This window comes from Phyllobates terribilis, unplaced genomic scaffold (genome assembly GCF_046119375.1).
Source record: "Phyllobates terribilis strain yellow unplaced genomic scaffold, ASM4611937v1 Scaffold_7__3_contigs__length_470593459, whole genome shotgun sequence".
Taxonomy (NCBI): domain Eukaryota; kingdom Metazoa; phylum Chordata; class Amphibia; order Anura; family Dendrobatidae; genus Phyllobates; species Phyllobates terribilis.
In genome coordinates this window covers 457,983,967-457,997,450 of record NW_027362767.1, presented here as the reverse complement: position 1 = coordinate 457,997,450, position 13,484 = coordinate 457,983,967, and the positions used below count along the sequence as shown (strand labels likewise).

Sequence of the window (13,484 nt, the reverse complement as noted above, 5' to 3'; positions counted from 1 at the left end):
ATCATCACTACAACCATCACCATCATCATCACTACAACCATCATCACCATCACTGCAACCATCATCACCATCACTACAACCATCATTACCATCACTACAACCATCATCATCATCACTACAACCATCACCATCATCATCACTACAACCATCATCACCATCACTACAACCATCATTACCATCACTACAACCATCATCACCATCACTACAAGCATCATCATCATCACTACAACCATCATCATCATCACTACAACCATCACCATCATCATCACTACAACCATCATCATCATCATCACTACAACCATCACCATCATCACTACAACCATCATCATCATTACTACAACCATCATCACCATCATTTCTACAACCATCATCATCATCACCATCACTACAAGCATCATCATCACTACAACCATCATCATCATCACTACAAGCATCATCACCATCATCCCTACAACCATCATCATCTTCACTACAACCATCATCATCATCACTACAACCATCATCATCATCATTACAACCATCACCATCATCATCACTACAACCATCATCACCATCACTACAACCATCATTACCATCACTACAAGCATCATCATCATCACTACAACCATCATCATCATCACTACAACCATCACCATCATCATCACTACAACCATCATCATCATCATCACTACAACCATCACCATCATCACTACAACCATCATCATCATTACTACAACCATCATCACCATCATTACTACAACCATCATCATCATCACTACAACCATCATCATCATCACTACAACCATCATCATCATCACTACAACCATCACCATCATCATCACTACAACCATCATCACCATCACTACAACCATCATTACCATCACTACAAGCATCATCATCATCACTACAACCATCATCATCATCACTACAACCATCATCATCATTACTACAACCATCATCACCATCATTTCTACAACCATCATCATCATCACCATCACTACAAGCATCATCATCACTACAACCATCATCATCATCACTACAAGCATCATCACCATCATCCCTACAACCATCATCATCTTCACTACAACCATCATCATCATCACTACAACCATCATCATCATCATTACAACCATCACCATCATCATCACTACAACCATCATCACCATCACTACAACCATCATTACCATCACTACAAGCATCATCATCATCACTACAACCATCATCATCATCACTACAACCATCACCATCATCATCACTACAACCATCATCATCATCATCACTACAACCATCACCATCATCACTACAACCATCATCATCATTACTACAACCATCATCACCATCATTACTACAACCATCATCATCATCACTACAACCATCATCATCATCACTACAACCATCATCATCATCACTACAACCATCACCATCATCATCACTACAACCATCATCACCATCACTACAACCATCATTACCATCACTACAAGCATCATCATCATCACTACAACCATCATCATCATCACTACAACCATCACCGTCATCATCACTACAACCATCATCACCATCACTACAACCATCATCACCATCACTACAACCATCATTACCATCACTACAAGCATCATCACTACAACCATCATCATCATCACTACAACCATCACCATCATCATCACTACAACCATCATCATCATCATCACTACAACCATCACCATCATCACTACAACCATCATCATCATTACTACAACCATCATCACCATCATTACTACAACCATCACCATCATCACTACAACCATCATCATCATCACTACAACCATCACCATCATCATCACTACAACCATCACCATCATCATCACTACAACCATCATCATCATCACTACAACCATCATCATCATCACTACAACCATCACCATCATCATCACTACAACCATCATCATCATCACTACAACCATCATCACCATCACTACAAACATCATCACCATCACTACAACCATCATCACCATCACTACAACCATCATTACCATCACTACAAGCATCATCATCATCACTACAAGCATCATCACCATCATCCCTACAACCATCATCATCATCACTACAACCATCATCATCATCACTACAACCATCATCATCATCACTACAACCATCACCATCATCATCACTACAACCATCACCACCATCACTACAACCATCATCACCATCACTACAACCATCATCACCATCACTACAACCATCATTACCATCACTACAAGCATCATCATCATCACTACAACCATCACCATCATCATCACTACAACCATCATCATCATCACTACAACCATCACCATCATCACTACAACCATCACCATCATCATCACTACAACCATCATCATCATCACTACAACCATCACCATCATCATCACTACAACCATCATCATCATCATCACTACAACCATCATCACCATCACTACAAACATCATCACCATCACTACAACCATCATCACCATCACTACAACCATCATTACCATCACTACAAGCATCATCATCATCACTCCAACCATCATCATCATCACTACAAGCATCATCACCATCATCCCTACAACCATCATCATCATCACTACAACCATCATCATCATCACTACAACCATCATCATCATCACTACAACCATCATCACTATCACTACAACCATCATCATCATCATCATCGCTAAAACCATCATCATCATCACTACAACCATCATCATCACTACAACCATCATCATCATCACTACAACCATCACCATCATCATCACTACAACCATCATCATCATCATCATCACTACAACCATCATCATCATCATCACTACAACCATCATCATTATCATCACTACAACCATCATCACCATCATCACTACAACCATCATCACTACAACCATCATCATCATCATCACTACAACCATCATCACCATCATCACTACAACCATCATCATCATCACTACAACCATCATCACTACAACCATCATCATTATCATCACTACAACCATCATCACCATCATCACTACAACCATCATCACCATCATCACTACAACCATCATCACTACAACCATCATCATCATCATCGCTACAACCATCATCACTACAACCATCATCACTACAACCATCATCATCATAATCACTACAACCATCATCACTACAACCATCATCATCATCACTACAACCATCATCATCATCACTACAACCATCATCACTACAACCATCATCATCATCACTACAACCATCATCACCATCATCACTACAACCATCATCACTACAACCATCATCACTACAACCATCATCACCATCATCACTACAACCATCATCACTAAAACCATCATCACCATCATCACTACAACCATCATCATCATCATCATCACTACAACCATCATCATCATCACTACAACCATCATCATCATCATCACTACAACCATCATCATCATCACTACAACCATCATCATCATCACTACAACCATCACCATCATCATCACTACAACCATCATCATCATCACTACAACCATCATCATCATCATCACTGCAACCATCATCATCATCATCACTACAACCATGCTGCAGAGTAAGAAGCTTCAGACAGCATTGTTAATAGTGGCTGAAGGAAAGCAAAATCTAAGTCTCATCCCAAATATTGATAGTGGAGACGACGGGCGGTCACCAGATACTGATGATGGAGGCAACGGGCAGTCACCAGATACTGATGATGGAGGCGACTGGCGGTCACCAAATACTGATGATGGAGACGACTGACAGTCACCAGATACTGATGATAGAGGTGACGGACGGTCACCAGATACTGATGATGGAGACGACTGACAGTCACCAGATACTGATGATGGAGGTGACGGGCGGTCACCAGATAATGATGATGGAGGCAACAGGCAGTCACCATATACTGATGATGGAGGTGACAGGCGGTCACCAGATACTGATGATGGAGGAGACGGGCGGTCACCAGATACTGATGATGGAGACGACTGGCAGTCACCAGTTACTGATGATGGAGGTGACGGGCGGTCACCAGATAATGATGATGGAGGCAACAGGCAGTCACCAGATACTGATGATGGAGGTGACAGGCGATCACCAGGTACTGATGATGGAGACGACTGGCGGTCACCAGATACTGATGATGGAGACGACTGACGGTCACCAGATACTGATGATGGAGGTGAGGGGCGGTCACCAGATACTGATGATGGAGGTGAGGGGCGGTCACCAGATACTGATGTTGGATATCAACTATAATTCAAAAAAGGAAAGAAGGTGGAGCCAGGAAACTATAGGTCTGTGAGTCTTACTTCTATACCAGGAAAGATATTTGAACAAATTATTAACAGCTTGTATGTAAGTATTTGGATAAGGATACAGAAATTAACCAGAGCCAGCATAGGTTTGCAGCAAACAACTCATGCCAGACTAATCTAATTTCCTTCTATGATGGAATCACTGACTGGGTGGATCAGAGAAATGCAGTAGACATAGCATATCTTGACTTCAGCAAAGCATTTGATAAAGTATGGGATTAACAAGGCTACTGTTAGGTGGATTCATAACTGGGTCAATGATCGGACTCAAAGAGTGGTCATAAATGGTTGCACATCCAAGTGGAGGAATGTCTCAAGGCTCTGTCCTGGCCCCAGTGTTGTTCAACATTTTTATAAATGATCTAGATAAAGGAACTGAAGGTAAACTAATCCAATTTACAGACAATGCAAAGCTAGGAGGGATAGCTAAAGGCCCCGTCACACATAACGAGATCGCTAGCGAGATTGTTAGTACGTCACGGTTTTGGGATCGCTGGAGAGTCGTTTCGTGATCGCTGCGGGAGCTGTCAAACATGCAGAACTTCCCAACGATTTCGGCAGCCCCAGCGATCTAACTAACGATCTCGGCGGTCGTTGGGACGCTTTCACACAGCAGCTATTTCAACGATCCACACCTTGATAGGGACTATACTGTGTCACAAAGGCGTGCATAAAATTACGCAAAATCAGGACTCAGTCGAATGAACGGATATCAACAGCCCGGAGAATTCTGCTAGGATCTGCAATCCAGCACGAGGTCAGAAACAAAGGATGGAATCGCTATTCTGTTGCCTTTATGCGCGGCGGAAAATGAGAACGCTGTAGCGACCACCAATCGGGGACGAGGGGCGCGGAAAAGTCCAATTTATGCACGCCTACGTGTCTCAGTTCTGAATCGCTAACGAGGTCGTTGATAAGGTGTCAAATACAGCGATGCACACTGCCCAGTGGGAGAGCAAAAACCCAGGAATGGTCCAGGAGCTTTGTAACGATCAGTGATCTCACAGCAGGGGCCTGATCATTGCTACCTGTCAGACATAACGAGATCGCTAGCAAGATCGCTATTGCGTCACAAAAACCGTGACGTATCAACGATCTCGCTAGCGATCTCGTTATGTGTGACGGGGCCTTAATACTAGAGAAGACTGAGAAGGGATTCAGAAGGATCTAGATAAGTTTGAACAATGGGCAGCGACTAATATAATGGTATTTAACAGGGAGAAATGCAAGATTCTACATCTGAGCAAGAAAAACAAAAATTACATCTACAGAATGGGAGGAATAGAACTAAGCAACAGCACGTGTGAAAAAGACTTAGGTATACTAATAGATCATAGACTGCACATGAGTCAACAGTGTGATGCAGCAGCAAAAAAGGCAAATACAATTCTGGGATGTATTAACAGAAGCATACAGTCTAGATCACGTGAAGTCATTATCCCTCTCTATTCCTCCTTGGTCAGACCTCATCTGGATACTGCGTCCAGTTCTGGGCGCCACATTGGAAAAAAAGCATGGAAAAACTGGAGCAAGTTCAGAGAAGAGCGACCAGAATGGTGACCGGTCTGCAAACCATGTCCTATGAGGAACGGTTACAGGATTCTACATCTGGGACGTGAACAGACATGCGCAGTTGCAAGTTTCTGGCGTCGATGTCGGTGCTTTATGTATGCAATGTTTCTTATAACTATAGATGGGTGAGTCATACCTCTAATCAAACAAAACTCATGAGACCAATTATATATTATTAATGCACAAGGCTCTTTATGTATCTTTTTACTGGACAAATTATAAACATTAATATCTTGTAACATGGTATATGCACTATGTATTGAATCACCAATAATTGATACTGGATTATACACCGATGTTTTATATGTATTTTTTCACTAATGAACTTGTAAATTGGATATGATAAAATGTATATATCTCATGCTTGTAGCTATTCATTGCTTGTCAAAGGTTGGTCACAACTGAAACGTTGCCACACCGTATGGGCTAATAAAGTCCACTTTTTTCACAATTTTTTGGAGTGCTGCCTGTCCTGTTACTGCTATTACTATGAATTATTGTAGTAATTATTACTATTAGAAACAGATATTTATTTGGGCCTTGCACCCATGACTACTTTATACAGTGCTGTTCCAATTTTTTGCTAGATAGATGATAATAGATAATAGATAGATTATAGATAATACATAGATAATAGATAATAGATAGATAAGATGATAATAGATAATAGATAGATGATAGATAATAGATAGATGATAGATAGATAGATAGATAGATGATAGATAGATAATAGATAGATAATAGATAATAGATAGATAAGATGATAATAGATAATAGATAGATGATAGATAATAGATAGATGATAGATAGATAGATGATAGATAGATAATAGATAGATAATAGATAATAGATGATAGATAATAGATAGATAATAGATAGATAATAGATGATAATAGATAATAGATAGATAATAGATAGATGATAGATAATAGATAGATGATAGATAGATGATAGATAGATGATAGATAGATAATAGATAGATGATAGATAATAGATAGATAATAGATAGAAACATGTCAGTCACATATACACTGTGTTCCAAATTATTATGCAAATAATATTTTCTCAGATTTTCCCAAATTTCCTATATGAATTGCAGTCATTGTAATTTTCCAGTCAAATAACTATTCGAGCACAATTGAAAGGTTTTTGTACAATCTGCCTATGATAACAGGATATTATTAAAAAAATAAAAAACTCAAACTGCACTCACAATGCATGTTCCAAATTATTCTGCACAGCAGAGTTTTCAACCTTTTCATTTTAATAAAGAACAAAAAAAAATGGTCATTTGTGAAATTCTAAGCATTAGCAGGTTATTACACACTGAAATCAAACAGTTTTCAACTCAAAACTTTATTCTAGGTGATGTTACATTTGCACATAGGACCGCTTGTTGGAAAGGAGCTTCTGAACTCTCTCGTCCATTGAATTTGTCAGGTTTTGGATGGTTTCTGCTTCAATTGTTTTGCATGAGGACAGAATACCCTCCCAGAGCTGTTGCTTAGATGTGAACTGCCTCCCGCCATCATAGACACTCCTTTTGATGATGCTCCAGAGGTTCTCAATGGGGTTGAGGTCAGGGGAGCATGGGGGCCACACCATAAGTTTGTCCCCTTTTATGCCCATATCAGCCAGAGATGCAGATGTGTTATGTGCAGCATGAGACGGGGCATTATCATGCATGAAAATGATCTTGCTGCGGAATACACGGTTCTTCTTCTTGAACCATGGAAGGAAGTGCTGTTTGAGAAACTCAACATACATTATGGAGTTCATCTTTACCCCTTCAGGGATCCTAAAAGGGCCGACAATCTCTCTCCCCATGATTCCAGCCCAAAACATTACTCCACCTCCTCCTTGTTAGCGCCGTAGCCGTGTTTGCATGGGGTGTCCATCAACCAGCCATCCTCCACTCCATCCATCTGGACCATCAAGATCATTTCATGCATGATAATGCACCGTCTCATGCTGCACATAACACATCTGCATCTCTGGCTGCTATGGGCATAAAAGGGGACAAACTTATGGTGTGGCCCCCATGCTCCCCTGACCTCAACCCCATTGAGAACCTCTGGAGCATCATCAAAAGGAGTGTCTATGATGGCGGGAGGCAGTTCACATCTAAGCAACAGCTCTGGGAGGGTATTCTGTCCTCATGCAAAACAATTGAAGCAGAAACCATCCAAAACCTGACAAATTCAATGGACGAGAGAGTTCAGAAGCTCCTTTCCAACAAGGGGTCCTATGTGCAAATGTGACATCACCTAGAATAAAGTTTTGAGTTGAAAACTGTTTGATTTCAGTGTGTAATAACCTGCTAATGCTTAGAATTTCACAAATGACCATTTTTTTGTTCTTTATTAAAATGAAAAGGTTGAAAACTCTGCTGTGCAGAATAATTTGGAACATGCATTTTGAGTGCAGTTTGAGTGTTTTATTTCTTTAAAAATATCCTGTTATCATCGGCAGATTATACAAAAACCTTTCAATTGTACTCGAATAGTTATTTGACTGGAAAATTACAATGACTGCAATTCATATAGGGAATCTGGGGAAATCTGAGAAAATATTATTTGCATAATAATTTGGAACACAGTGTATATATATATATATATACAGTGAAGGAAATAAGTATTTGACCCCTTGCTGTTTTTGTAAGTTTGCCCACGGACAAAGACGTGAGCAGTCTATAATTTTAAGGTTAGGTTCATTTTAACATTGAGAGATAGAATATCCCAAAAAAATCAAGAAAATCACATTGTATAAATTAGATCATTTATTTGCATTTTGCGGTGAGAAATAAGTATTTGACCCCCTACAAACCATTATGAGTTCTGGCTCCTAATCCACTTGTTACCTGCATTACAGACCGCTCGCTGTCTTACATAGTCACCTGTATAAAAGACTCTCGGTGATCCCAATTTGTGTTTGACCCATCCCCCTATATTCATGGTATCATAGGTACAACTCGCCCGATAATAGGAGCTGTAGGACCCTCAAATCACCATGACCCCCCGACAGAAGTGGTGATGATGACGGCCTGATACTTTCCTACTAGCACTAAGCTATATACAGCAGTGATTTCCGTCATTTTCTTGATACACGCTCCCACACCCGCTATCAGTAGCTACTTACATCTGCTTCATGTTCGTCACCCATCATCGTGGGACCCTCTGATGCCCGGCACCTCGCACTTTATATCTCCCATCCTGTGATGTGATTTTTGTATACGCTGTTATGTAATCTTTATTGAATATAATAATGTTTTCTATGTCGCTATACTCATCTTTTCTCCTTTCTCAACTTATTTCCTTCACTGTAGATGATAGATAATAGATAGACAGATGACAAACCCTATGAAGGCATTGATCCTGGATGCAGCAGAGCTGAGTTTGTCATCTGTCTGGCTGCATTGTTGGTGCTTTGTTAGTTCCGATAATGTCGCTTTTTCCTGACAATCTCGCCTCTGCTGCATCCTCCCAGCAGTACTGAGCAGCTGGCGCTCCCTTTTTTGGACAGGTTTGCGTGCAAGAAGCCATAAAAGCCTCAGCACATGGATCCCAGACCTGGAATTAGTTGCGGGGTAGACACTCTTTGAAGATCATTTAGTCCTTTCTTGCAGCATTAATCCTCCTGACAATGCGCTTCCTGCGCTGCGCTGGGCGCTGTTTGCTCTCACATTCCTGGCTTGTGTTTGCTCGGCCGGTGCTGACAATGGCGCTGCGTCTGCAGAGCAGGTGTGCTGTCTGTGCACATCCTCCGCTCACAATGCACCTGCGGGCTTCTCATCAGAGCGTGTCCTCTGCCATTCACACAGAACGCAGGAGATGCGGGGTCACCTGTCTGCTGCCCCTCACTGTCTGCGTTGTTACATGTCACCCGAGCATTCTGGGAGTTGTAGTTCCACAATAACAGGTAATAAGGGTTGCAGCGAGGAGGAGTGCTCTCCTGGCATATGAAGGGTTTTAAGAAGAAACATTGTGTCTTGTGCTCAGCGAGGAGCTGCTACAAAGTGACAAGATACAGAAATACAAAGTAAGAAACCATCAGTCAAGAATGAATGAGAACCGTCGCTGTGACCGAAAAAATAGAAGATTCTTCCATCCCATCAACAAGAGTCAGCAGCTGTCATAGAGGAAAGGTGATAAAAGATAGACTAGTCTGATCACTGAGACCCCAACAATTGCCAGAATGGGGGGCTTCATTTGATAGGAGCCGCAGTGCTCATGCTCCTCCGCCGCTCTGTCCATCCTCTGTGGGACTACAGAGTTCAGCAATGAAAGGACTGGTGCTCAGCATGCGCACTGCCGCACCGGTCAAGCAGTCGGACCGCCGCCAATCTAACACTTATCATTATGACATGGATTTGCCAGTTGGGAATATCCCTTTAATTACTGGCTGATGGTTTGTTACTTTGTATTACAATGTATCTTTTAGTTTGCAGCTGCTCCTCCCTAAGCCCCCATAATTGGCAAACTGGGGGAGTCCTAATAAAAATCCCAGCAGATCCCACCAGAGGTGAATATATAAGGACAGAATATATAAGGGGAGGATGAGGAGTCTGGAGGGGCCCAAAAGGTCCGGCTGCCACATAAAGAAGACACGTTCTATGTGGACATGTGATAGTTGGGGCCCTGTTATTAACTTTTCATTGGGCCCCTGAAGATTCGAGTTACACCTCTGGGATCACATGATTATTGTTACCACACTGATTGGCTGAGGATCATGTGGTACTGTAGTGAAGCACCTCAGCCCATCAGCAGCAGCGGCTCCATCATTACAGGATCGCTGGGTGCACTTACTTGGTATTTGTAGCCTTCCTCATGTTTAGGCCTTGCTCTCATATTTGCTGGATTGTGGCGGGCGAGGTCTGCGGCCTCTACTGATAACAATTGTCAAACATTCATGGTTTGGGGGTTTATGGGATAATTTGGGGTTCATTTATTTATTGTCTTTTAAAACATCATAAAGTCCATTATAAATGCAATGAACCACTTTGCAACACGAACACCTCGGAATCTCAACTCCATTATTCGTTTATGAGTTTACAAAAAAATCCCTAATGGAGCAACAACAATATGTTAGCATCGAGGAAAGTCATTGTGAGACGCGGCGACGGCAGCCGGAGAAGGAATCGATTTTCAGAAGCAATGAAAGGAGAGCCGTACCTTTTAATCAGATGAGCTCGGCTGTTCACATAGTTTGTATCGAATGAATAGTTCTCAGTCTGAAAGAGAAGAAAAGAGGAAAAGTTAGATCCTGACATAGCAAGAGAGAAGAGGAAAATAGAGAGAAGAGAAAGGGAGGGAAGAGAAAGAGAGAAGAGAGAGAGAGAAGATAGCAAGAAAGAGGAGAGAAAGAAGAGAGAAGAGGATAAATAGAGAGATGATAAAGGGAGGGAAGAGAACTAGGAGAGAGAAGAGAAAGAAAGAGAAGAGGATACATAGAAAAAAGAGAGAGAAGATGAAAAATAGAGAGAAGAGAGAGAGGATAGCAAGAAAGAGAGAAGATAAATAGGGAAATGATAAAAAGAGAAGAAAAAGTAGACTGCAAAAAAAGAGAGTGAAGAAGATACATAGAAAAGAGAAAATAGGTAAAGTAGAGAAAAAAGAGAGTTGAAAAATAGAGAGAAGAGAAAGAGAGAGAAGATAGCAAGAAAGAGACAGGAGAGAAAGAAGAGAGGAGAGGAGAAATAGAGAGAAGAGAAAGAGACAGAAGAGAAGAGAGAAGAGGATAGTGGACAGAGAGAAAAGAAGAGCGAGAAGACAGCAAGAAAGAGAGAAGAGGATCAATAGAGAAAAGAGAGAGAAGAAACAAAGAGAGGAGAGAAGACAGCAAGAAAAAGAAACAAGGAAGAGAGAGAAGAAAGAAAAGAAACAAGGAAGAGAGGAGAAAGAAATTAAATAGAGAGAAGAGAGCAAAAGAAAAGGAGAGAAGAGTGAAGAGGATGAATAGAGGGAATAGGATAAATAATGAGATATAGAGATACAAGAAAGAAAGAGAGAAAAGGAGAGGAAGGGTTAGATCCTGAAAGAGCAAAAAAGAGATGAGTAGATATAGAGAGAAGAGTAGAAATAGAAAGAGAGAGGAGAGATAAATATAAAGAAAAGACAAGATGAGAGGAAGTGTTAGATCCTGACATTGCAAGAGAGAAGAAGAGGAGAGGACAAAGAAAGCAAAAGGTAGGGAGAGAAAGAAAAGAAAAGAAGACATGTTAAATCTTAAAAGAACAAGAAGAAAATACATAGAAGGGAGAGAGCGAGAAAGATGAGAAAGAAAGTGGAGGGGTAGAAGAGAACAAAAGCGAGAAGAATGGAGAGGCATGGAATGAGAAAGAAAAGGCAAAAAAAGGAGATAGAACACAGAAGAAAGCAGGGAAAAGTGAGAGACAAAGAGGAAGTAAAGAAAGGGAATGAAATGATGCAAAGAGAGAGAAGTAGAGGGAAACAGAGAAAAATAGAGAGCGAGAGGGGGTGTAACTGAAGATAAATACAAGATACAAGACACAAGTAAAGAAAAGGCAAAAAGTGAAAAAAGGAAAGTTAATCAGTTCATCATATACAGCAATTTAAAAAATTACAAAAACTTGTAAAATCTTTTCAATGTAGATTTTGAATGTATTTTTGTTTTTACGTAAATCTTATATTTTCCCATTTTCTGGTTGTTTCTGATTCCGTGGACAGAACACCTTCCTGTTAGTAGCTGGATCTTGCTGTGACGGCTCCTGACAGACGTGAAGTGTGAATATGACACTGATAATCACAGGTAGGCTGCAGGAAATACCAGGGATGACCTGAATTAACCCTGTCAGCGCCCTGTGCAGAAACTAAAAGTGTTACTTTGCCAGCAACTCACAAGCAATCAGTAACTTGTGTCAGGGGGTTCAAAGGCGGCTGCAGCGCTTACTGCCAGTCATGGCTGCTAAGAAAACGCCGTCCGCCGCCATGGGGGCTCAGTGCACCGCGCCGTGTCACTCCGATCCTGTGCATGGGGCCAATCACAGACATTATTCACTGGAGTTCTGAAGGGTCATTCCAGGGGTCCCGTAGACACCAGGGACGGCGGCAGCGCTGCTTACCGCTGCCAGTCACCAGAGCAGCATTAGTTACCGGCCAGCAAATCATTTCTGTTGGGTTTTTATTTAGATCTCAGCACAATTTCATAAATTGTCAATATATGACCAAATCTTGTTCATCCTGCTCTTCCTGGTACACGAATAGAATGTGTCCAGTGATTGGGATTTTTCCTAAGACCCCTGAACCCCCCAGCTCCTTCACTAGATCTGCTCCATTCATGATAAGCAATAGACACAATAAATGTAGAGCAAAGAAATTCACAATGTTTCAATAAAGTATTAAATATTGTTTTATGTTATTTAAAAAAAAAAGACAAAATTGTTTGTTTTTTTTAAATTCCATCTTAAACTGGACCTGACACAACAATGGGGTCTTCACGCCGGTTTTAAGGCTTCTCATCACTCAGGAAAATGATTTCCGTCCCTTTGCTCTTGTTGGATATTTCAGTAAATCTCCGATACAACAATTCTTGTAAGAACCGAAAACCTTTCTTTGACAACTCCCAAAAGTTACAATACTCCTATCATTTACTGCAGTTTTAGAAGTAATGTAGACC

At 41.0% G+C, this 13,484-nt stretch overlaps 1 protein-coding gene across 4 annotated transcripts in view; it reads right to left on the bottom strand.

Moving 5' to 3' along the window:
- The window catches only part of PCDH19 (protocadherin 19), a 236,536-nt gene that overhangs the window by 113,972 nt on the left and 109,080 nt on the right, over nucleotides 1–13,484 (bottom strand). For all 4 annotated transcript variants that reach the window (XM_073642197.1, XM_073642198.1, XM_073642196.1 and 1 more), the window contains exon 3: nucleotides 11,021–11,079. In XM_073642197.1, the coding sequence (XP_073498298.1) occupies nucleotides 11,021–11,079 (59 nt within the window). The remainder of the gene's footprint in view (nucleotides 1–11,020; nucleotides 11,080–13,484) is intronic.